The sequence below is a fragment of the Rhipicephalus sanguineus genome, unplaced genomic scaffold (assembly GCF_013339695.2).
Source record: "Rhipicephalus sanguineus isolate Rsan-2018 unplaced genomic scaffold, BIME_Rsan_1.4 Seq681, whole genome shotgun sequence".
Classification (NCBI taxonomy): Eukaryota; Metazoa; Arthropoda; class Arachnida; order Ixodida; family Ixodidae; genus Rhipicephalus; species Rhipicephalus sanguineus.
This window is the reverse complement of record NW_023615758.1, coordinates 11,566-38,694: the sequence shown is the minus strand read 5'-3', so window position 1 is coordinate 38,694 and position 27,129 is coordinate 11,566. Positions and strand designations below refer to the sequence as shown.

Below are 27,129 nucleotides of genomic sequence, written 5' to 3'. Positions count from 1 at the left end.
ATGCGGTCCAAGCAGCCCCCTTGTTGGGGTAGTTACAGCTATGCTCATGATGGCCAGCGCAAGCAGAACACGGTACATGAAAAGGAAAGACGACACAGGCGCTTTCCGTTTCTTGTGCTGTGTTCTGTTTGCGCTGGCCATGATAAGTACATTCAAACTCCCTGTTTCGCTATATTATTGGCGGTTACAACATACTAAGTATGGTGCTGGTCCGTGATGCTATGTGGCAGGTGATTCCATTCATGGCAAGATTTAACCGTCCCGAAATGTAACTGAATGCCCGTCGTTGATCTGTGCTCGCAGGTGGACCCGGACATTACCTTTGACGATGTCGGCGACCATGTGAACCACCAGGCGGCCGCGACGGTGCGGCGGCGCTCCGCAGCGCCGGACTCCAGTCTATCGGGCTTCGCAAGTTCCATCCTGCGGCGGGTGCGGAGGGCCTGGTTTTTCGGGGGCAGTAGCGACAAGGAGGACACCGCCACAGCGTCTTCCACCGATGTGCCGGAAGTGACCACGACGGCGATCCAGTCGACGACGTCGCCTCAGTACACGACACGGCGCTTCTCTCGGCAGTCGGACGACGACTTCGACTATCCGGCCTCGGGAGACGGCTTAGGGGACGACGAAGACCAGGAAGACGTTTCCTCGACTACGCACAGTGGCGCGGGATACCCCATCTTCGAGGGTGACAGGAAGACCGTCGGTCGTCCGCACGTACCCGACGGCAGGCCCACCAAGACAACTCACGATGAACTGCCCCGTGAGTGCGCATTTTCTTCACACCAGAATGTGCGGCAAAAAATTCGTCGGTGCAGGTTGCCTAAGCTTCTTCGTATTGAAATTACAGGGACGTCTTAAATGAGCAGGACCAACGTGCTATTAGCTCCTAATTCTGCTACATCTTACTCTCTGCAACACTTCGCACTTGGTGGCTCATTAAGTTATACAATGGGGGACCAGACATGTTGCATGACATAACGAGCCGCAGGGGCACGCATTAAATTACGTCCCCACCTCACGTGGTCTTGCGCCACCTCCGGGACCTTTCACCGAGCGATGTCATCATATGGCGTCACAAATTTCAAAAATATTTGACGTCATGACGACGTCATAGAATGGCGCCATTAGTGACCTACTCATTCACTTTCGATGTTTCGCTTAAAGGCCAACTCCGGCGATTTTTTGGCCATGTCAAAGTAATGGTGCTTTTATGTTCCTGAGACGCTCCTGTTACGGGCCCGATTGCAGAAATACTCCGCAAATTGGAGAATAATTTTAAATAAGCAAGAAAACGCAATACCGAAACCGAAACCCAACCGAGTGTACTGTCTACGTGTGACGTAGACGTTGTTACGAACGAACCGGAAGTCGTGTAAGGCATGCCGGTCACGCCGGCGCGGAGTATGAAAACTGTGACAGCCGGTACGACCAGCGAAGCGCCGGCCAAACCAACGCTGTCTGTCGCCTTGTGCACAGCAGACGCTCTCTGTAGCGGCCGAAGCGCCGAAGTTAGCGGTGCCCTCGGCTGAGTCACTTCCGCCGCCTTCCCAATACTGACGTCACAGACGCAATGTGGCCAATAATTGTGGGAAGCCAGGAGGGCGTTTGCAAACAATCTTTAAAATTTATTTGCAAACAATCTGCGCATGTCTCAAGCCTGTAATTTGGCATAAATTACGAAAACTTGCAAAGGAACGTACCCAGCGAATTTCATTGAGATCCATCGACCTCAAAAAATCGCCGGAGTTGGCCTTTAAAGGGGCCCTGCAACACCTTTCTTAGTTATATTGGAATAGTCTCATTATTGACGTATGACTCTTCACGAGCCATATGCCGCAAAAATTTTTCGAATCCGTCAAGTCTAAGTGGTGTTACCAAATTATAGAGATCACGTTCCGCAGCTTTCTCCCTCAACTCAACGCAGCGAGCGCGCGGAAAGCTGCGCGCGGCGTGAAGGGAGGGAGGGAGGGCGGAGGTGCAAGGAGGCGACGTCAGCGCCGGCGGCATTTTTTTTTTTTCATTTTTTTCTCTCTGGCGTCTCGGTGCAACCACGTGGTCTGTGGCGCCACTTCCGGTCGGCTCGCGCGGTCGTCGTCGAGCGGAGGAGCCCATGGCACCGTGTATCGCGCGTGCTTGAAAACTGCGAGTCGGTTTGGTAATGTTGGGTGTGCACCTCGAACTGCCGTAGTGTTTTCATCGCTCTGCCAACCATGGACGCAAACTTGCGTGCGCGTTTGGAACGAATGACAGCTGAGATGGGTTTCGACCCACACTCCGATACAGCGCCTCTTCGCACTGCTCGCGCTTGAATCGTATTCAACACGGCAAAGCTGCGTGCACCCTTCTCCCAGTGGCGGTACTTCGATGCTGTTTGCTCTTCGAATGCGGGCGCTCAGCGAGTGCGGGCTGACAACAAAGAACTACAGACTAGAAGAAAGGATCGTGGGGCATCGGGCCGGCGCGGACCCATCCCCCTGCTCTCTGCAGCTACCGTGAAAATGCGAATCTGCTTGGTTGCTGTGTCGCGGTTTCTCGGGAACCTGAGACTACGGGGAGGATACGCCGAGGTACGGCTCGATGACATACTGAACAGACAGCGAACGGGAGTCTCGCCATACAGCGAACACAGGTATCCTAAGCTAGCCGGCGCCAGCGCTGTTATCGGAGAAATGCTGCACCGCTGCCTCGGTCGGTCGTGAGAACGTGCCGACGATGCAGTTTCCAGCTGACGAGGCAACACTCGAACGGCTGCCACTCTCAACGGCAACCGGCGATGGTCAAAAGCACAGAAATATTCACGATTTCGGCACTGCACATGGTGAAGAAAACGCAACCACGCAACTACGAGCAGACGAGCTGTCGGTGGGACCGGAAGTGCTAATATTAATGTTTGTTCGGTGTTTTAACGGCATAACACAATATAAACATATATATTATCTACTTTTTGAACTCAAAATTAACAACTAAGGTAATAATGAGGGTGTTATCGTTATTAAAACATCAGCCAATGGTGGAACTGCCGACAATCGCGTCATATATTGCGGACTAATACATCATTTGTCGAGAGAAGAGGGAGCGATTTTCAGCTGACTTTGAGAATTTATTGTAAATTCCAGGCCGCTCGCTTCGCTATAATATTTGGCTCGCGTGTTCTCGGGAGCCTCGACTTCCGATTGGCAGCGCTTTTTGACCCTGCTCAAAAAGTGTTGCAGGGCCCCTTTAAAGGGACACTAAAGAGAAACAATGAATTGGTTTAGATCGATAAAATGTGCTCGGCGAACGCTTGCGTAGTTTATTTCACCACCATAGGTTTATTATTAGCGGAGAAAACAAAGTTCAAAGTTTCATTTTTAAATTCCGCGCCGAACATTGTAATTCGTGACGTAAAACATTTCAAAGAGCATTTAACGTATTTTGGCGTCACTGGCTCGACGAAATTTCCACAAACTCGTTTTATCAAGTCTCTGGCCCCCTCAGAGGACAATGTACTTCGATTTAACCGATTAGGAACTACGTAGGCCCAAGCAGGCGCCGTCAAAAATGTGACGTCGCGGCAAATGGTGCGGGAATTCCAAGGTGGCGTCGCCACCTGTGCTTTTTTTTTTTTGCGCGTTTTCTCGCTTATTAAGCGTCTTCTCGCAGCAAGCGTGGTGTTTTTGGTGTCGTGGAAGACCACTTTACTAATGCGAGAAAAATTGTTTTGCTCTTTAGTGTCCCTTTAAGGGGTCGCGTAACGAGGCATTTAAGGCTTTCGCTACAAAAATGGTGCTTACTGTCTAGGCTTTTCAGGCGTGGCTCAAAGCACAATGATGCCCAGGGACATGGAAACGATTGCGTCGACGTAATCAGATTTTAGCAACTTCACATTTGTGACGGGAATGATGTCAGCGAAGTCTTGGACCCCGGCATAGAACACTTTCGTGTTAAAAATTGATATTATCCTAAAGAGACCGACAACTTGTGGTTAGATCCTGGTGGGAATTAAGACCGGGAATTATCGTGGCAGATTCAAGCATCTATTTTGGGATGCGAGTAGAATTTAATTTTGAAAGTTGCAAAATGCCGGTATATTGTGTAGCCTAGCAGAAGATTATTGAAGCTGGATTAGGGAGTCGTTCACTTCGCTGTACGTAGCCTGATGCTTTCATGCGCACCATTATTAGTGTGTGCATATTATTATCCTTCCCCGCTCTATTCTGTGCTCCTTACGAGGTTAAAGGAGTTGCACGCTGAGAAACGGCGCTGCCTTCGCGGCAACTGGTGGAACATGTCGAGCCGCGGCGCATACGCGCTGAGCGCACGCATGCGCAGCAAACCGCCGCGCGCACGCACGAGCCGTTCACGCGCTCACCTCCCACCAGTGTTGTAGGCGTTACTGAAAAAAAGTTACTAAATACGTTACTCGTTACACTATAAAAAAAAGAAACGCGTTACCGCCCTACGTTACCTACAAAAAAAATGTAACGCGTTACCGTTACCGTTACCGAAAAAAAGTAACGGACGGTACCTCTGCCGTTACTCCGTAATCATAAATTTTAATCATGTGTCTTTGCTGCAGGAACCCGCAATAACATTTTTTTTAAATCTCAAATTTACGTTTCACGTAAAAAGTTGGTGAGCGCGGCTTGCGCATCGTCGTCATCCTTTACTGTAATACGCACCGACTCCACATCAGCCATAAAGGAGCTCCGCAAGGTATATAACGCGCACACTTTCGCAGGCGATATACAGCGTATAACTGCACAGATGCCTGGCCAGATAAGGATACAGTGGATACCACGGGACACCATTTCTGCTCACATACAAGCTGACACCGCCACCCACAGTGAGCTGCCACGTACTCTAGAAGCGCCTTTCCCGAGTGATCCCCGGGGTGAGTTTCTCCACCGCAGGGAGATTCTCCGCCGCACCACACAAGATTTAATTCCACCGTGTGGTTCAAACCTCCCAGGCGGGCTTACCCGACAGGAGGAGGTGGTGTTGCGGAGACTTCGTGTGGGGGCGGCACTTACTCCGTCGGTCACATATGCCTGGCCACAACATCTGCATGCACCATTTGGGGATACTTGCCCATTCTGTACCACTGAAGCGTCCGGGGTTACAATTAAGCACCTGTTGTGGACATGCCCTGGCCTGAATCAGATACGGCGGCGCTACCTGAGAACAGTGGGCCTTTATCCGACAAGACCACCGGATTATGATTTGTGGCTGTATGGGCCCCACCATAGAGCATTGTTGATGTATATAGCGGAAGCCGGCCTCTACCTGTATATTTAACTATGTATGCCGTTGGGCAAACTCTCGAAATTAAAAAAAAAGTAAAAAAAAGAACCCAAACAACGATTATACCCAAAATGCTGCTTTAACGAGAATTATTTGCACAAATCTAAATTGCATGTGATGGCTTCTGACTCTGGCACATGGTGAAGCCATTTTTCTCAATGTGACATTATACACACTATAAGATTCAATTATTAAAGCTATCCGCAAAGAAAGCATCACTGCACTTTCAATAAGTTTACAGTAATTCTGACGGCGTGCTTCTACTAGCAAAATAGATGCGCAAATTTTGTAGTAATAAAGGAATGATTTAATGGCCTAGTCACGGAAAAAAATATCTGAATATACATTTTTTGTTCACTTTAACCTGTATAACCTGTTAACCTGTATAGAGTGTTTAAGATCAGCCTCGTTCGCTCAGGAGTTCAATAACCAGAAACTTAACTGTAGTTGCAGATAGAAAGAAGCAATATTCATTTTCAAAACAAAGTTGATAAGCCTTATCAACGTTGTAGCAACTATTATGTAGCAACTATAAAAAATGTCACATATTTAGACACTTTTCAAAAATAGTTTCCTTCGCTCTACAAGTCCCAAACAATGTTACTTTACTCTTTGTTGCGCATACATGTCATACACAAAATGTCTTTGTAACGGTAATATTTGCGTTTTTCATCACTGTGAACGTTCGAGAACGACAGGTAATAAAATCAGTCCCTATGTATTGAATATGTTCGCTATTTTTTGCTCGTAAATTATGCAGCAAATAATAAAACTAGGTTCCTCTTCAGGCTACTGGGTGGCATGTGCATAAAATACAAAATACTCAATTAAATCTAAAACATCCATTTTCGGATCCGTGACGATCTCTCGTGGAATCACCCGTTTGCGATAACCACCTGCCGTGTAGCTATCTGTAACCGTGGTTAGCCGTAACCGTATTTAGCTTAACCGCGATTAAAGCTGTTCGTGTGACAGTGGTATTCATGGGTTTTGGTTGAAACAGAGCGACGCCAATCAAGGTAGTAAGTTTTTTTTTTTTCGTTACAAGAAAAAGTAAGACGTTTCGCGTCCCACTCGTTTTCTTTTTGAGGGTCTTCCTGCCGTGGGGTCACGCCTATTCTCCATGATGCGCAGAATTCCGTTGAGGCAGACTCGATCGGCAGAGCACCTGTAGAGTGGTTGACATTACCGGCTGTCGCCTGGATGGGTCAGGATTCCACAAAAAGCCGCTTATAGTAATTGGCTTCTAAGTCAACGAAGCGGGACTTGTTAAATTTGATGCGCTGGTCTTTCACCACGCTGTGCCCAGCGAGAGTACTACTTTGTCACCCGGACTTGCGGACGTCCTATTTATGTTGCCTCTCGGGGAAGTTCTTTGTTTCCCCCGCGTACGAAGCCTCACGATCAGCACATGGTATGGAGTAAACTAGCCCTTGCGCTTTTTTCTTCGGGCGGCCTGTCTCTTGGGCACGAAAAGGCGCAGGTGCCCGCGATCCACCTGCTACAATCCACTTCCACGAAAAACATGTCCGTACAGTTTCTCATGGCGGATTCCGCGGCGTTTTTTCAAGCTTTGTGTGGCGATGGCCCAACTTTTTCCAAAGGTAGTCGGCGCGTCTTAGGAATTGGTCCCCGCATTTTCCACAAACAAAAGTGATTCTGCCCGCACTTTCTTTGTTAATGCCTGGCAGGCCGACAGCATTCCGAGGCTGCGACAAAAGAATTCGTCGTGGCGATCTCTGGGAAAAAGGCACCTACAGGATGAAAAAGTAACGAGTAACGTGACACCTCACGTTACCGAAAAATGTTAACGTAAGTACGTTACCCGTTACAGTTCCTAAATAGTAACGAGTACGTTACTAAGTTACGGAAAAAAGTAACGCGTTACTGGTAACGCCGTTACTTGTAACGCGTTACCGACAACACTGCCTCCCACTGTTTGCAGCATGTGTGTATTCGCAACTTCCAGGTACCGTGGCGCCGCCGAGTGGTGGCCGCCGGAAGCTCTGTTGAGATTATTGAAATGTTGGACCCGCTTGAGTCAGCGAATGTTGCCACTTGTTTTGTCTCGTTTGGGGTCGTTTTGCGACGGTGTGCACGGTCTCGATACGTGACACTTTCGGTTCCTCAATGTGAACGGTAAATAAAAGAAAAAGGCAACTGATTTTACTGCGGGCCTCGGTGCTCACAACGTACAGCGGGAGGCAAAGCAAAAGCCTCCCCTTCAGATTAGTGCCTCGAAAAGCCGTGAGTGGTTAAGCTGGTTAAACTTCGCAAGCAAATAACCAAGGCCCATGAATGTATGTAGAATCCCATTTTATGTGTGAGTATATGTCTACTACCTCATATCACCTTTCTCGCGCTTCGTTCCTCCGCTCGACACAGTCGCTGTGCAGACAGTACCAGAACTGATAAGGAATGCGTTCCGCCTCTAGAATATAATGAAAAGTCCGCTTTCAAAGCGTCCATCGCACCATTCCACGTCTGAAGTGGCTGTGAAGTGCCTCCGTCACCTTCACATCTCCAGCTCTTTTTGTTCGGTATTACTTGCTGATGGCGCTGTTTTTTCGTCCCTGTCCCGTACGATGTTACTTATTGCACTTCTCATAAACACCGAAAGCGTAGGATGATAACAGGAACGTCACATCTTAAACGTGAACATTGCGTCTTGCGCTGGTTTCATTCGCTGCTTGTCGACCTATTGTGACATTCCGCTGTTTATTTTTTCTCTTTTCTACCAAGAAAGCGCAATAAAATCGTATTTCCGATAATCGCACATGCCTCAAGTGGTTCTTGTGCTTCGGTATCGAAGGGCAACACATCTCTTTTTTTTCGTTTACTTACATTACTTCGTGCTTTGAAGGGAGCTGAGCTAGCTACGCGGCAGAATCCAATGCAAGCAGAAATGAGATAAAGCATGTCTCCGAGAATGTCTCTGATATTACTGAGACATCTTTACTGAGTCTCCTACTACCATATCGTGCTAACACAGCGGGGGTTGCAACGCGCGATTAAGCGCCGCAAGCAACGCGACTAGTGTGTTTGCTTTATTTACAATTGTGTGCATATTTATCTTCCTAATGAAACTCCAATCACGTACCCGACATTCCTTTACTTCTTATAATATGTCACCGCAACCCTGCTTTCACTCAAACATAAATCGGAGTGCAGCCGAAGCGCAAAGAACTGAACTCTTCGCCAAACAAGTACGTTCCTAAATCGTCTGCAGCGGACCGATAATCTCAACGACCGCCATGTTGGATGTACAGTCGCGCCACCTATAGGCCGTGAAAGTTGCGAATAGACCTCGAGAGCTGGTATGGTGGCGCTACTGCTCTCGCCCTCTGTCGGGCCAGCGGCGCACTGTTAGGATTGTCGCATACGGGCCCGTTTCACCGTGGCCCGTTTGCATGTTTCAAGGCGGCGGCGACGGTTGCGACGGCCGCTGTTCTCCAAGAACGGCGACCGTAATCTTTTTCTTTTTTTTTTTTGTCTGCGTATACACATACGCTGTGCTAACTTACGTTTATTTATGTTTTGCTTCCTATCTGAAAAAACCTCTCAAACTACGGTCGTTTAAAGCTGTAGCCGAAAAACCAGCATGCAGCGACTCTTGTTAAAGTAAGCATTCCACAAAAGTTCGTCCCCTTTTCACCTCAAGCCATTCGAGAAATAGACCCCCCTCACTTTCGCCGAAAACCGAATTGCGAGCCCTACTAAAAAAAGGGGTGGGGGGGGGGGAGCAGAGAGAACACAGCTGCTTGCCCCGGAAACAAGTTCTGTTCTGTCCCTTGGACACCACTCGGGGAACAGCGGACCCCCCCCCCTTACACACACACACACAAACACGCTCACACGCGGTCCGAAACCGACATTTTTTCAATCGTTTTTCGGTTCACGAGAAAACTTCGCAATCCGGAACAACTGAGCTCATGCAACGTGAGCAGTTATGCATATCTCAGGGTACAGTATTAGCGCGTACCTCAGGCAGGAATTCCAAAGCAAAGATATGTTGAAATTGTGCGAAAAACGAAAACAGTGGCTACCACAGATGTTGATATTAACGCAAGTGGACTTTCGCGCGCCTGCCGCAGGCCGGTGTGGAAGGGCATTGTCGGCGCTGAAGTTTGTTACAGCGAAAGCTGTTCTGAGATCACAACAGCTGACTTTGGCACCATAGTTGTCCGCCGCCGCCGGTGTCAGTGACCGCTATCGCGTGATATAAGAAAAAATAGAAAAAATTAAATGAAAGAAATCTCTAGGATCGGATGGGATTTTAACCCGCGCCCTCTGCCACGCTGGTGCTTGTAACTCCCTCACAAAAACTCTTCACAGGCGTCATGTCGGGCAAGGAATCGCGTTAACATATGTAATATAGAGTGGCAGAAGAGGAAAATAACATCCAGTCATGATACAATGCTAATAGCGCAAAGTGTGTGCTTTAATGCTTCCCACCAGTGTTGCGGAGTTGGCCCACCAGAATTGGAATGACTCCGGAATCATTCCACATTTTCGCGACGCCGGAATGGAATGGGGTCAACGCTTGGAGGAAATGAATGAGAATGGAATTAAGCGCCTTTTGCACGGAATGGAATGGGAATAGAAGTAAGTCTTTTTTCGAAAATATAGCACGTTTTCGTCTACGTCCTGTTTTTGAAATTTCAAACATTAGTAAGACAGAGCCTCGAAATTAACAATAAAGCAGTATTTTTAAAATGGCTTGGCTAATTACAAGCACGGTCCATTTTTAAGCAACGCGCCTACTACAAAGCGAGGCATAAGCTAGTGTACAAACAAATGCATTATCCCAGCAGATACGAAGGGAGAAAACAAATTATTTCTGCGCGTTGGTTCCCCTTGATACCCCCACACGAAAGTGGCGAATACTCTATGCACAGCCTGATCTTTCTCTCACGAGCAGTTTAGTACCTGACACCTGTAAATAACCTTTGCGACAAGGAAGACATTGCATACCTGTGCACAGGCAAACAGAGAAAGTTCTCGCCCCATCCATGCTTGCGAGGCGCGCTTGACAAGCGTGAGTGCTGACGAGCAGTGCCGCCCAGGGCTCCGTATTCGATGCAAACGCACAAGGTGCGTGAGCGGTGCACTGTTCCAACTAATACCAGCAGGTCCAGAGGGTTGTTGTTGTTGTTGTTCCTCAGACACTTGGCGCAACCCACTTAGGGGGATAGGCCATGAATCGGACGGTGCCTTTCTCAAAGACTGGATTCACTTTTTCTAGGAAACTTTTAAAAATTAATATTTTATGCGTTACACATAACCAGTACAACTTCATAAAGCTTAAAGGGGAAAAACGAAACGAAAGAAAAACGGCCAAAAATACCTATATACACAGCTGTGATTAGAGAAAGAAACGCTCTAAAAATAAACTGACCTAAGTTACACTTAACATTCAAATCTTTGTCTCTCGTAGGAAATTGCATACAGCGTCGAAAACACTCCTGTGGCTAAAACCAAGCACGGTAGCACCAAATGAAAGAACCACCGGAAGTGACAAATTTAATCCCATCTTTCGAAGGGGATCTTCTAGTAGTCTTTTCCTTTGGATTTTAAACCTGCGGCACGTCAAAAAGAAGTGATCCAGAGATTCACTCTCCATGCAGTGAAGGCATAAAGGTGACTGAGCCAGACCAGGCCTGTGAAGGTAAAAGTTCAGTTCAGGGTTTTCTTCCCCATTAACCAAATCTTAGTTTTCTTCATATTCCCAACCGCTCGAGACGCGTGGCAAAACTGCTTAGTCTTTTTCAATACCACTTTTGTCAGCAAAAAATACGCTGTGTCGTCATTTTAGCATTAACACATTTAAGCTTAAACAATATTAAAACACCATCATTCGTTCAAACACGCTGACCATGCAAATACTATAGGAAGCGGGAGAACTGCCCCTATGGGAATTATAGGGTGGTCGTACTGCGCGAGATATGTCACCAATGCTACTATCCCTCGACCTTGGTAACGTGTTTTGCGTACTTTTACAGTTCTTAATGCATCTGATGACACCAGCTTTATGAGGCGTTCATTCTTAGCTCGATAAAACTATCACGATGCTTTTCCTGCGTTGAAGAATTGCAGGAAAGTAATTGAGCTGCCTGGCCATTCCCAGAGTCCGAATGGGCTTTCATTCCGAGGACTTGAAAGGAATAGAATTGCGACAAGTTCTAATTCACCGGAATGCAATTGGAATGGAATGGCGGCGCCCATTCCGCAGCCCTGCTTCCCACCCACTGCAAAGTGCTCAGCCATAATACTTCATTATCATCAGCCACAGCACAAAGTGCACATAATGCCTTACAGATGTGTAGCGGGTACCACGATTCTCCGAAGAATGACGAAAAATGGCATAGTGGAAACTTCGCTACTTCCGAAAAATTGCGATGATTTATCGCGCAGTGGGTACCTTGCATGTGTATTTGTATTAGTTGCCCCAAGAGACTCTAAAATGGGCTCTACAAAGTCCGCTCTTCCACCTTTAGCTGTGACTGTGCTGCGTATTCGGCACAGGCCTGGCTATCTTTCTATCAGAACAGCGGTCTCGCACATCAGAGAATACACTCAATGACGTGCTGCTTTTGAGATCGTGCTCAATCCCTTGACACAAAGCATTGAGCCCATTTAAAATATTCGTGTTTGTCTTTTGAGAAAATAAATACTATGACTTTGAAATTAATACTGGTTTGTGCTAGTTGGTAGGAACTCATGGTACAGTGACTTCCACTCCTCTGAACGTGTTTTTACCCTTGTCCCACTTTCTTAAAGGACCCCTGACATCGAAATTTTTGTTGGTGACTTTTTTGCTGTAATTTGTAGCTTTGTGTCTGGTAATCTCTAAATTAAATCGTAAATGCTCTAACGTATCGAACAACTAATTCTGGCGTAGTTAATTGTGACCATTTTAGCATCACTTCAAAACGCCCGCCTAAAAACCACAAGAAACTGGCGCCCCATGCGGGGGAGCGTCAAAGACCACGTGCACTCAAGCTGTGGTGACGTTGACAGCGCGGTTTTCAAATCGGGGCCCCGCGCGCGGTAGAGATTGAAAGTATGTGGGTGCCTCGGTATGGGTTAAACCTGTTAAGCGCGTGTCCCCTCACGAAAACTACCTGGAGAGCAGCCCGACAACAGAGCCAGAGGGGTGAGGAACAATAGGCCTCGCCGGGTGCCAGTCGTCGTATTGTGCACGTGCGCCCCGCAAACCTTCTGTGACGTCCACAATACTTGCTTTACTCGTGGAACGTCACACGGGGCCTCTATCTACGTCATACCAGGATGTCGCAAGGTGCAGCCAACTCAAGTGAGCACTCACAATTACTTTAAAACCAAATTAAGATATCTTAAAGGCAACGTTCGTCACTAATAATCGGTCAGATGTGCCCCCGTATACAGGAAAGTCAAACAACACAAAGATCTCGAGGTTTTAATTTTGGTGTCAGGGGTCCTTTAAGAGGAGGGCAAGTAACTACATCACAAATCCAATGTTTTTTTATGATTACCTTTACTTCAAATTTTTGCGTACAAAAAAAAAGCCGTTACGAACCGTTACGGAACATTTTTTTTTTCGACCCGGAACAGAAACGGAACGGAACTTTTTGCGGTGGAACGAAACTAAAACCGAAACGAAAAACATTTCGATCCGACACCCTGGTTACAATATAGTGTAACGTGGTCGTGACGGCGATGAAAACAGCACTCGGTGTGTTCAAGATGAAACTGTGTATTTGGCCGAACTTGTAGCCGGGAAATGAAAACTCAAACTACAGCAATACACGCTGTACACTGATAGCGGCCAACGGGGCGTCGGCCGTCGATAAAACTGCTCATGGCTGGGACGCGCCGTCTTTATACATCACGCATCGAACTTTCCAGTCTTATCACTGGTGGTCGCGCAAGCTGTCGAATAATCTAGACAGTTCGCGTCCTGCGCACAATCTTATCAAAGTGATCTACTACAATCGCGAAGCTTCTCGAACACTGCGAACCGTCGAGCGTTGCTAACCGTCCTTGCTGGTCAAAACCGAATAACAAGCGGGCGTGGTATTGCTCCCCTTTGAAAAAGCATCGTCTCGATGCTTGTGACAGAACAAATGCATGAAATGCTTGTTACAAATGAATGAAAAACTTATTTTTCGTTATCCTGCCTACTCTTGTAAGTTACGTAGACGAACGCGAACAAGTTGCTTACAAAAATAAAATTACATGGATGATGTGTTGCTAAAGCGTTCCCCAGTTTCGCGGCAATATAAGCAAGCGAATACAATCCATGGTTAGTGCCTACGTAGGGTACGTATAACGGTGCGGTTTAAGTAGAATGTGTGAACTGCTATACGTTACCCGTGGGTATAGATCAGCGTTATGGGAAAAGCTTAGCTTTCCCCAGACCACAGTAGTTTTGCAGGCGCATGTACTATGGCGCAGTACCCTAGCGCGCGCTCTCTCCACAATCATTGGACGCTTACTGCGTGCCCGTCCAATTGAGCGCCGACCTTTGAGGAAGCGCGCTGTTTGGATCCCAGCGGAAGGCTGCGTCGCCGTCGGTTGCCCTTTACGAGCCATCAACTCTGCTTTCAGTGCGCGCGGTGTTCATTCAATCCTTTTCTCGAGCCTCTTTCGTGTGCTTTTGTGTGGCCTTCATCGCCGTTCCTTAGTCAGTGCCAAGTTCAATGACCTCCCCTTGGTTCGTTGTACGCTTCGTTACTTACGCCCTGCGCCACCTGGGCGATTATTACGCCGAGCTTCGGCATTTTTGTGCCTCGTCAAACGGGAAAAGTGACCGTCGGCGACAATGCGAGTGGTGCCAAAATTCGGATGACTTGATACGAGGTCCCGAGATCAGTCACGCGAGACGTGAAGATGTCGCATCGTTGTGACGTCGTCGATAGTCGAAATTTGTTACTGTATGGAGGAGAGACGTGACGGCGGCCGACGTGGCCGTGCCGTCCTCGATGGCTGAAGCGGAGCGGCGGCGGCTGCGTCCATTCCGGCAGAGGTCGTGAGCGCGTTCTTGTTTAGCTTGTGCCTCGAGCTCCCGGCATGAGCCGCGCGACAGGCGCGGAAAAAGTGATGACGACGCTACAGTAACGTCATCACGACATATGACGATGTAATCGCATGAAATCGTCGCTTGGTCTAATGTGGGCCGATTCCGGACGCAGTGCAACACCACGTGAGTTGCAGTCTTGATCGAAGATGGCTTTCGCCTTTGAGCACAAATGCCGCTTCGTTCTCTACATCCGCTTTGTTGCCATCGCATACATTGCTTCGCCCTTGCGGCGAAACAGACCTTTTTTTTTGTAGTTCCATGATGGACAGCGCCTCGTGGAGAATTCTTGAGTGCTACATGACTGTAGAACACGTATTTTCACATAGTGCCCTTAATTTAACGACCAATGGCAGATATATCGCATGCCGTCGACTCGACGGCAGAGCGTTCGTTGTAGAGTGGGTCCGTGACCTCGACCGCCACTGTTCTGCGAGCCGTGAATCAGTGTTGCACTCTTTGAAGGCCATGGAGCACTCTGCTACTGTCAGCAATTGATTGCGCAGTGAATGCTCCTGGGTGCGCACGTCCACTGCTTACTCTGGTTTCTTTGTCAGCTTTCCCCCTCACTCAACGTAGGATAGGTAGCAGACCAGGCTTTTTTTTTTTTTCTTTGTACTACTGATAAGGAAAATTTGGCGCACAAATAAGGCGCCGGTTATTCCTCAACGTTTGAATGGGTTGATCCGAAGGCGGAGCCACCGGCCGTCCCGCTCATGACGTCAGTCCCGAGTGCGCGCCCATTGGTGCAGGCTTGTGTTCATCCGCCTTTGAGGAGGAAATGCCGCTGCCTTCTAAAGTTGTATCCGACTATAGGTGTCTATGTGTGCATCTATCTATGTATCTAACCTGCTTAAGCCTTGTCCTAAATATGCATAGGAAGGCGTGAATGTATAACGAACAGAATTCGCACCTCAAGGCATGAATGACGTTACTTCCCTATCCCGTACGTCATGAAATCCTTTCCACCAGTGACGTGCGGCACATACCCGCATACCGCGGCCCGTGGTATTCATATGCACCACAGGTGATTCAGTCTATATCTCATAACTCAGACCTTGGGAATCTTAATGCGACAGAAAATGCGGTGCCGGCGTCGGCAGCGCTGTCAACTGGAAAAATATTCCTATGGAAAAGGCGCCACTAGTGGTGCCAAGCCTGAGGGAAGTGCGGAGCTGGGAGCTTTTTTTCTTTATTTTTCTCTTTCTTCCTCTCTTTATTTCTTTTTCTGTCATCTTTTTTTCTATATTTCTGTATCCGTTCATTTCTTTCTTTCTTTTTCTCTTTTTGTCTCTCTCTCCCTTTCTTTCTCTTTCTAATTCTTTCTATGCTATGCTCTACTCTCTCCCCTCCTCTTCACCCTCACTTTCCTTTCCCACCCCCTTGCTATGCTATACAAGGCTATTCTGTGCTCTGCTAGCGTGCCGGGATAGCAGAGTAGTTACGACGCCCGTCTTCGGATTCTGGGTACGCGAGTTCGAATCCCACCTCGCCAAGAAATCTTTTTCGCTAAGAACTTCTTCCTCTTCCTTTCTATCTCTTCCTTTCTTTCTTTCACTCTGTCCTCGTTCTCTCGCCTATCACGTTCTTGCATCCCACGCCGTACAAATCCTCGCGCGTGTTCTGGGAGGATTTGGGCGGGCGAAGGTTCATCGCAGCGCCCTCCCCCTCCCTATTAAGTATGGGGCAGACTTCACCCCCCCCCCCCTTGCCTGCGCACGCCTGTGCGCGCAACTACTCGGTTCACACAGACGTCGATCCACCTCGTAACGCTCGGTTCAAAGCAAAAAAAATCGGTACGAGCTGCTATTCACTGACTGCTTCGTATGAAACTGATTCCCACAATGCGTGGGATTTGCTGGATTATTTTGTATGCAAGTCTATGGGAATTAAATTAGGGTTCAGCTTACGGGAGGGCCTGATAGGTTCTCTTCTTCGGGACCTATTAACAATTAAAGAAGATGGTCAGGACATCCGGACCCCTCCCTCTTGATCCGCCCGTTCTGGCAGCTTGCGTTTTTGCTGACGAAGCTGTCCTTCAATCAACTATGGCAATGCGAGTGGACGTGACTGTTTTCATAGTCTGTCGAGCAAGCACTCGGATTGTGACATGAAACATTACTCTGGGTGTGCTAAGCTTCGTCCAGTAATGGCGACGCCGAAATTATTTATGGTTGCTTTGTGTAACATTTATCGATTGCGAGAGATGACCTTGCGCGGCGGGTGAGGCCGAACAGACGCGGGTCTCTCCTATTTTTGAACGACGTCGCTTCGAGCTCCTCTTCAGGGCTTCCCTTTCACGAGTTCAATTCGCAGCGCGGCCGTAAAGGGTGAGAGGGGGAAGCGCCCTCTCGCTGTTGGTTTCGGTGCTTAACCGTCGGTTCCAGTCCACCGGAGCCGCACTCGAAACGTACGCTACTGCTTGTCGGCTTCGCACAGTTCTCGAAAGTACGCCAGCTCTGCAACTGTAACAACGGACTATGTCGACTCGTTGTGCGTGCTGTCTCGTACGTTAAAACTACGCGTTATGCTCGTGGCTGACATTGTGGAAACCATGGTTGTCTCATCCAGCTCTTTCACTATGCATCGCGGGACTGGGCCTGCTCTCGTGTTCTTTTTAACACTCGTTGGTGAGTCCTGGACGTTTCTTCTTTTTGTGTTGCCATGTATACTTCAGCTAATAATGTGCTTATTGATCTCCTCGAGTGCGCGATGTTGGCGATTTCCTTGCATAGGCCATCCTGGCTCTTCCCACAGGTGCATTCTGTTGATGTTCGGACCTTAGGCCTTTCTCGTGTGGTTTTACGGAGAACGCGTGGCTTTATTCCTTGATCGATTATCTCTCAAACCGGGTTGATTTCAGTGGAGTGAAGTCGAGGATTTGACGGTCTGGCCGGGAAGTAACATGACAGAATAAAAGGACACCGACCATGAAATAAAATACGGAAAAAGACGTTTCGGCTCCCCTGACGGGAGCCTTGTTCACAATGAAAAAACGTATTTTATTTCATGGTCGCTGTCCTTCTTTTATTCTGTCATTTCAGTGGAGTAGATGATTGGGATAACTGGTGCAGCATGGTTCGAAAAGTTGCGGGTTTTGAGCCATATATTACCTGTAGCCTCTCGCGCATCGCCTTTTCTTATATGCGAGCATGTCGATGACTGTCACAATGAAGTCTTCCTGTCCTAGTTGTTTCATTGGCTCCCATATCCGATGCCGTTGTTATATAACATTTTGTCACCTTTTGATTGTTAATTCTGAACAGCATCAGGGTGGACTAAAAGTTCGTAAGTGGACACCATCGCTTGATACATTGTGATAACAACTTTAAAGTGGCATTTATCGAGAACAGACTATAAGAAAAAACACTTTGCGTTGTGGACGAGTTCATCTGGCTCGCCGGATATCCAGGTGTCTGTGAGCAAATTGTTTACCGCCGAAATGTGTTGTCTTTCAGTTTTTAAGATTCTAAGTTCGCTTGTCTTTTTCTTTTTTTGTGTTCATAAAGACGTGATGAACATTGCATTTTGCTGACGTTACAAGGTTAGTGCTACAACGCTTAGAAACCGTGAAAAACGATGTCATATGCAGCAGGATTCGCTTGACTGTTAACGGAGAAAATGGAAAAAAAAATGTGTAGAAATTTTTAATGAAAACAGACGCAGTATTTTTCTTCAAACGCCCACTGAATCGTGTCGTGTAATGTGCCACTATCGGTTACCGTATACAGCACAATTCGCGTGCAGTCGGCAAACTGATTTCCTGCCGTTTCTCCAGCACGATTCTCATCGAAGCTTGAGATTAGTCATGACTAGAGACCGGATTTTAGGCAAATGCCTATTTCGTTTCTTGCCTTCCTATCGCCCCATTTTGATATATGAGCATAAATTAGAGGTCAAGAAGGGTTCTTATAGTGTTTTATAGGCCTATAAATGCCTATTTTTGTCGTTTCTGCCCAAATTCGTATAAGTGCCTTATAAGTGCCTCAAAATCGGCGCTTATATAAACGCTATGTAACCTTAATTTCGCTTAAGGGATCGGTTGAGACCGTTGTTTATCTTACCGCAACTTACCGGGCTACAATGACTGTTCAGAACTCTATGTGGTTCAACATAGTCCTCTAGTAAGTCTCCTCTATTTTCGAAATGTAGCGACAACTACACGTGTCAAGGGGTCCAAGCTTGAGCAGCGCTTTGTAGCAGACAACGCGCCGCTTGCTCACGTGCATCTTGCAGACGCCTGAAACCAAGTTGAGTGCGCGCTTGATTGTGCCAGTGACACATCTGTGACTTTGTATTCCTCAGAAATACGCTTTCTTGATAACATGTTATCTTGACATTGTCGCTCCACGTCATACGTTGGCCCTTCACGCATGCGCGGAAAGTGTCATTTTTTGTTTCTCGGAGTGTCATTAAACAATTGGCGCTTATCTTCCTTCTCTTTTCTTGCCCCCTTGTTTCACGAAATGTATTTTGCGCCACAGTACCTGAACCGCTGCCGCAGATCGTGCCGCAGCCGGTGCTTCGACCACAGCTTCGCTGGCTTCCCTCTTCGTGGTAGTGGACGGGCTCTGCATTTTTATCTCTGCATGAGCACAGGCGCCTCTGTTAGCCGGCGCAGAGTCCTTCAATACTTCTCCTGGTCATGAAGCTCCCGCAAAAGTTTGATATATAGACAGGAGCAGCCGCTAGGGGCGCCCTCGCCCGTGCGTGGGGTATGGGGGTACAATAGGTACGAGGTGCTTCGAGGGCTGTGGAAGGGTGTGATGGTCCCGGGGCTTACATTTGGGAACTCAGTGGTGTGCATGAAGTCAGAGGTACAGTCAGGAATGGATGTAAATCAAAGGACGGTGGGCCGCTTCGCGTTGGGCGCTCACGGGAAGACGACAAATGAGGCTGTAAAGGGTGCACATGATATGGGATGGACAGGCTTTGAAGTGCGGGAAGCTCAGAGCAAAATGAGATTCGAAGAGAGGCTGAGGAAAATGAAGAAGAGTAGATGGGCAGAGAAGGTTTTCAGGTATTTGTATAGAAAAAGCGTTGACACGCAGTGGAGAAAAAGAACTAGGAGGCTCACCAGTAAATATACGGCTAACAGTGCGGGCGATATGGCAACAAGGAGCATTAAGCGGAAGGTCAGAGAGGCGGAGAGGACTTATTGGATGGCAGCGATGGAAAAGAAGCCGGCTCTGAGTAACTACCGAAAGGGAAAAAACGAAATAAGGAGGGAAAGGTTTTATGATAATTCAAGGGGAAGCGCTTTACTGTTTGAAGCAAGGTCGGGCTGCCTTAGAACGCGTAGTTATAAAGCGAGATTCAGTAACGAAGAAGAACAATGTACATGCTGCGGGGGAACTAAGGAAACGATGGAACATGTACTGATTGAATGTGGCGATATACACCCAGGTATACGTGTGGGCACGAGTCTACATGAAGCCTTGGGTTTTAGGGACAACAATGGAAAGCTGAACACCTCCGCGATAGAAATAAGTAAGAGACGGTTAGAGTATTGGTGGCAGAAAAGTAGAGATAAAGAACAAAAATAAATAATGGGGGAAAAATAAGGTCATTCTGCCTTAAGAGGCAGAGAGACAGACCGTGAATTTATATTTTTGGTATAATAACATAGATTTAATCAATGTAGATAAGGTATTAGGCCAACATGAAACAAGGAAGTTTTTTTTTTTTTTTTCTTCGAGCCTGGTGGCAGACATGTCACCGCCCCGTTATAAAGGGGACGCTTATAGCATCCATCCTTCCATCCATCCGGCATTTAAGCGGCACCGGCGCTGAAGTTGTACGGCGCGCCACGGAACTGCAAAACGTGATTAAAAGTACCCGCGAACGTTTAATACATCTTATGAGTGATGTTACCCTCACGGAAATTCAGGGGATGTCTAATACAGTGTAATTTAGCGTCGAATGAGGCCTTGAAGCTAGAAATTCGATGGCAACAAACGCATGCTGCTTCCGCTGTGCGCGATATACTACCGCTATAAACGCAGGTTTTTTTTTTTTCTGAAGAATCTAGGGGAACATTGTGGATGATACGGAGTCCTTCAAGGACTCTGGCGGATCTTCGCGCGTCGCGGAAACGCAGTGGTTGCAACTTTTTATCGTGCATATCAAATCTTTCAGGCTATACGTGGTTGTATACGAATATATATCGCAATATAGCCTCGTATTTAAAGAACCAAGAGCCAGTTTGAATGAATTAGTTCTCTGAAAGTTGACGATGATCGAGGGATAGTTCACAGGGCTTTCCCCAGGTTTTCGTGTTTTATTTCGCGTTCATTTATCACTACGGTGCCGTGCCGCGTTTAAACTTCGCTTGCTCTTGCAGTAATGTGTAGTTTTTCCAATCCTCTTTACTGTTTTTACTGTCAAGGCGAATGCCTTACATGCCTCATCAAACGCGAAAATTGATCGTCGGCGTCCCATGTCGGCGGCGTCAACACGTAACGCAAAAAATGATCATCTCGTACGTATTTATTGCGCTCTTCAGTTGTGACTTCCGCTAAATTATTTTTCTTCATTTCCGGCATCCGTAAGCGTCTCGGTCTTCATTAGGTGTTCAAACATATACAATTAACGCGTCAGAACCAGGCTTATTACGCACGACGGTTAGGAACTGTTTATTGATCCATCAGATTCAAACCCTATTAGATCACCAGCACTCAAAACCAAATGTTTTTATTTAGTACAGACGTTTGCGCTAATACACATGCACAACACATATCTTGTGTGTATGTTTTAAAGAAATCATTCGTTCGCATGACGAAGGTGCGCCTCTCTTGCGCTGTCACCCTAGCAAGCTTCAGCTGGTAGCGCTGAAGTCGCCGTTCCAAGCAACGAACGTGTGCTTCCAATTTTTGAAGCTGCGAGGAACTGCATATAGCTCCGTCTGTTTGGCATGCCACCTCTACGTTTTTGGTGACCTCGGAGCCTGTATAAAAGAAAACTGCGAACGTTGCACTCCTCGAACTCCTGTTTTACGGGCATGCAACGAGTAAGTGTGCGTCAAGGCGGTCAATACGCTCACCTTCATTAGCTGCGTTATTCTCCGCAACAGCTGTGTCAGAGGGGCTCGTGCCGGTGCAGCCTCAACGGTCTCCACATCTGGTGACAGTTCCCGACGACGCTTAGAACGCGTTTGCTGTCTAGGCAGGCGAGCTCTCGACGTTTTCGCACTTGACAAATACGCCGGGAGGCCATCGCGAATCCTCGGCACAGCGTCCGGCAGCAGTTTCGGAACGTCGCGCGGCGACGTCACGACAGCACCTCCGATTATCCACTGGTCCACGCGAACGCTGTCACTCTTACAAAAGTACTTTTCACAACGCGTACATGTGGGGAACCGAATGAGAAACCGCCAGTTTCTTGTCGCAGTATCGCGCGCTTCCACTTTTCCCGCCGTTCGGTGTCTCGAGGAAGCGAGAACATCGGCACTTTTTCGTCGTTTCCCTTGTATCCGGATCGACATCCGAGTACGCAGCAGGTACGCGGCATCCTTCCCGACCTTCAGGCACAACACACTAGCCACATGAAAAAACATACGGCCGAAAAGGACGCGCTAACACGCCACAATATTTCGCAGTGACACCAGCAGCCACCTCTGCTGCCGTCGGCGCGATGCCAGATGGATGCTATGAGCGTCCCCTTTAAAACGGGGCGGTGGCATGTCTGCCACCAGGCTCGAAGAAGAAAAAAAAAAAAGCTTTTTCGTTTTATGTTGGCCTAATACCTTATCTACATTGATTAAATCTATGTTATACCAAAAAATATAAATTCACGGTCCATCTCTCTGCCTCTTATGGCAGAATGACTTTATTTTTCCCCCATTTATTTTGTTCTTTATCTCTAGTTTTCTGCCACCACCAAACTCTAACCGTCTCTTACTTATTTCTATCGCGGACGTGCGCAGCTTTCCATTGTTGTCCCTAAAACCCAAGGCTTCATGTAGACTCGTGCCCACACGTATAGCTGGGTGAATATCGCCACATTCAATCAGTACATGTTCCATCGTTTCCTTAGTTCCCCCGCAGCATGTACATTGTTCTTCTTCGTTATTGAATCTCGCTTTATAACTACGCGTTCTAAGGCAGCCCGACCTTGCTTCAAACAGTAAAGCGCTTCCCCTTGAATTATCAGAAAACCTTTCCCTCCTTATTTCGTTTTTTTCCCTTTCGGTAGTTACTCAGAGCCGGCTTCTTTTCCATCGCTGCCATCCAATAAGTCCTCTCCGCCTCTCTGACCTTCCGCTTAATGCTCCTTGTTGCCATATCGCCCGCATTGCTAGCCGTATATTTACTGGTGAGCCTCCTAGTTCTTTTTCTCCACTGCGTGTCAACGCTTTTTCTATACAAATACCTGAAAACCTTCTCTGCCCATCTACTGTTCTTCATTTTCCTCAGCCTCTCTTCGAATGTCATTTTGCTCTGAGCTTCCCTCACTTCAAAGCCTGTCCATCCCATATCACCCTTTACAGCCTCATTTGTCGTCTTCCCGTGAGCGCCCAACGCGAGGCGGCCCACCGTCCTTTGATTTACATCCATTCCTGATTGTACCTCTGACTTCATGCACACTACTGAGTTCTTGTTCACGTGATGCCGAGAACTTTCGACAACGAATCCGTGCGGATGCCTCACGTTCCGCTTCCCACTGTTTGTATGAGCGCAGTGCGCGCAACACCAAGCTTCGCGCATCCGCAAGTACGAACTGCCTGGTAAAGCTGTTGAGCGGCCTAACTAAGGCTCGATCCGGCGCGCCTGTCTGGGAACAGATTAACGTGAAGGTTTGGGCGAGTTGGTACACCATTTCGCAAGGCATTACCAACAGAATGAGTTGGTACACCATTTCGCAAGGCATTACCAACAGAATGGACGCAGCGCCGCCCCGGCCTCCGCTTGCATGACACAAAGCTCCCTCATAGTTTGTGGTGTCGTCGTCAAGCACCACCGCGGGTTCGAGCACTGGGAGCTTCATGCAGGCCGCCGCGTCCTCGTTCGTCCCGCGCCCGTGTACCGTTCGAACTGCTGCGCGCGAGAACTAGGCCCATCACCGCGAAGGGACGGCGAGCCGTCGCGTGCAGCGAGGGAGACCCTAGGCCACACTCTCCAAATTAGTGATTTATTACTGGGATTACAAAGATCAATAATTCGTTACAACCAATCGCACGTAAGATAGTTACACAGGACACCAATCAGCTAATACAATTGTTACCAAATGTGGCCGCGAATGGCACACCCACAAAACGAACAAAGAAAAAACCAGGTTTGGAGAGCCGACCTACCCTTCGGCCAGCGCTCCCGCGATCTCGCACCCCAGAGCAGAAGAAACGAAGAAACACTTAAAAGGAACATACGGTGCACGATCGCGAGGCGCTGCCTCGGGACTTCGAGACCTCGGAGGGTAGCGCGCGCCCGCTGAGGCCGGAGCCCCGACAAAACGACGTAAACCGCCGGCCGGCGGCGAAGAACAAAGAACAAATGATCGCCGCCGGCCGGAGCGGCCAAAACGCGTACGCACCCTTCGAGGTCCCCAAGTGGTCTCCATCGAACCTGGTCGCGCGCCCGCCGCTTCTAGGCGAGCGCGAGCCAGGTCCAAATCCCACCAAAACTGGACCAATGAGACACCGTGTTTAACCTTCGAGGGCGGGGTGGCAGCAAAGTGACGGCGATTTATGACTAGCTGCCACCCGTCCGGTCGAGAGGAGAGGACACGAGAATTCTCCAAGGGAAGATGGCGTAGAGCCACTGGCGCGGACGCCTGAATTCCCACAAGTTACGGCGCAGCTTCATGACCAGGAGGATATTGAAGGACTCTGGCCGGCGCATGGTTTATCGTCACGTGAAGTGTTGGCTAGGCACAAGTGATTGCAGCCTTCAGTCGGCTCAGATATGGGCATCGCTTAGAGCTCGGCTACTCCCTAGCTGGCCCCATAATCGTCGCCGCTAGTTCTTGTTCACGTGATGCCGGAACTTTCGACAACGAATCCGTGCGGATGCCTCACGTTCCGCTTCCCACTGTTTGTATGAGCGCAGTGCGCGCAACACCAAGCTTCGCGCATCCGCAAGTACGAACTGCCTGGTAAAGCTCGATCCGGCGCGCCTGCCTGGGAACAGATTAACGTGAAGGTTTGGGCGAGTTGGTACACCATTTCGCAAGGCATTATTTTATGGGAGATCTCTATTTTTAATCTCCACCGCTTCAATGATTTCCTTCGTGAGCGGGTCAGAATTTCTGGCCAGCGAACGCGCGCTGTCCAACTGGCCTTGCACCGCAGCGTGCGCATGCACGGCGAGGTGTCCAAGTTTTTCAACGCGATACCTTTGCTACAACGCGATACGAAGCAGAGTGGGTCCGTGAACAAACGGGTGTTAAGAACATCGAAATCAAGAAGAAATGGCCATGTATCGCGTAGGCAAGATAGCCGCTGGTCGTTAAGAGACTGGATTCCAGAGGAGGCAACGCGCGGCGAGGGGAACCGAAAGTTGGGCGGGCAGATGTGAGATTCAGAATTCGCGGGTGTAACGTGCCGCAGCAGGCAGATGAGGGTTTGATTGCATGTAGAACATGCATGGAACGCCTTTGTCCTGCATCAGCTGATGACCGTGCTGGTCGTTGATGCACCTTCCTGTCTGGACTACACACTGTTAGGTGCCCATCAATGTATTTATCAGAGAAAAACTAACTTTTTTGCGCGTCAGCCGCCCAATTGATAGGCTGGCTTGATGGATTGCGTTTCCCCGCTCCCTTACGCTCGCTCTATCTCTTTTCGTTCGCCTTCCGTGTCGTTATTTGCGCCTACTACGTGAACGGCCTGTAGAATGTTTCTTTTTTTCTTTGAAACAGCTTCAAGCACTGGTGCGGCATTGTGGTGCAACACCCCTGCCCTTATAAGCCCAGAGTTCGATTTTTCGCGATTTTTACCCATCGCGATTTTTCGCTCACAGCCAACACCGGCATTTCTGCAACGCGGCTGTTTCACATTATCGCCCTAACGTAAACTATCATTGTGCGTTTTGGTTGTCGCCCGGATTTTTTTTCTTTTGATGACGTATAGACGAAATAATTCTCTGACGCAGCCGCCGGATCATCGCCCATGTTCCGGAGCTCGGTGCTTATCCTGAACCAACCCTTCGACGGCACTTGGTGCGCCCCGGACAGCGAGGCCTTTAAACAGCTCAGCGCGGAATTTAAGCTGCTGCTTTCCTCAATCCGTGGGCGTTATCTGCGGCCCCCGCACAACATTCCCTCCGTCGAGGTCCTTCGCTTTGCGCCGGCCCCCACGCCTGGTGCGCTGACCGTCACCTGCGACATCAAGCTTCCGCGCGCCGACCCGAGGGACCTGCAGCGCGCCATCCGCTCGGTCCTGGACGGCGGCCGCCTCGGCAGGTTTCAAGTGTCCGGCCAACAGTCCACCTTCACTCAGCTTGGCGGTGAGTCATCGCGCACGCGTTGCTTGGCATGTTGTCACCCTCCGAGCCTTGACCTTCCGCCGCAAACTTTCACGGGATGGTCTTGGTAAAAATATCTCGTGTGAGTCGCGTATTTCATAAAAAAGTCCTTGCTAGTTTGCAACAAATTTGAAGGTACGAAATCAAAAGGTAGTACCGAGCTAATCTAACGCTGACGCACTCATGAGTCGACCCAGGCAGGCTCACTCACTCAGGCCGTAAGTACTAGTCTGAATGAGTCCAGCTGAGGAAAGTTTTTGGCGAGTCTCAGTCGGAGTGAGCCCCAAGAGCAAAATATATTTTAGTCTGAGTGAGCTCCACTGTTCTTTGCCGACCTATGGTGCGGAGTGCATGAATATATATATATATATATATATATATATATATATATATATATATATATATTATGAATGATTGGAATGATCATCGCCATGAAATGGAAAATTTTGAAGCGACATGGCTAGAAGCTTGGTCAAGTTCGTGTGTCAGTCATCAATCGCGTAATCAGGGAGAAAAGAATTTTTTATATAAGTGCTGCATGACAATACGCGATATGAGTGCAAGGTCTGTTGAAAACTGTCTTTTTAAAGTGCGGAACTCTTTAGGGGGCCGGGCTGTCGTAGGCTGTGATCGTATGCTGTCGTCGCAGCTTGGCGTAACGCAGGCAAAGCATAGCGATCCGAGCGCGTGCTCGAGCCAGAGAGAAGTCTTCTTCCTCGTGTTCTTCGAGCGCCATACCCGCCACGGTGGTATAGTGATTATGGTGCTCGACTGCTGACTTGCAGGTCGCGGGATCGAATCCCGGACGCGGCGGCCGCATTTTCGATGGAGGCGAAAAAGCTCGAGGCCCGTGTACTTATAGATCTAGGTGCACGTTAAAGAACCCCAGGTGGTCGAAATTTCCGGAGCCCTCCACTACGGAGTCTCTCATAACCATATGGTGGTTTTGGGACATTGAACCCCAACAATTATTATATTGCTGTATGACATACTGCCGCTAGTAAAAAAAAACACACGCACACAGGCAGACTGGGCAGACTGGCCGCTGCATGAACGTACGAGCCAGGGAACATGACATAAATCTAATTGGAAAGAAAATGAACTTGGTCATCTTCCCGCGCACTGCAAGGTCTGCAAATGCAAACCACGATTTCACGAGGTGACTATCCTAGGTAAAAGCAAGTATCAGACAGCCCGTGAGTTACTAGAAGCCTTTTATATCAGTGAGGTGATGAATGTATAAGTGACACGTCCATACAGCTGCGGTCTTCTGAGATTAGATTGTTTGCGAGGTGGGTAGGTTAGGCAGTGTTGGCTATTCTGCGC

At 48.4% G+C, this 27,129-nt stretch overlaps 1 protein-coding gene across 1 annotated transcript; it reads left to right on the top strand.

Annotated features, from left to right (window-relative positions):
- Positions 1-25,785, top strand: LOC119378083 (uncharacterized; the record flags this gene model as incomplete). Its single annotated transcript, XM_037647326.2, has 3 exons — positions 1-72; positions 304-763; positions 25,432-25,785. Coding segments are annotated over exons 1-3 (886 nt in total), but the record flags the coding sequence as incomplete, so codon positions are not given.
- Between the last annotated feature and the right edge of the window lie 1,344 nt (positions 25,786-27,129).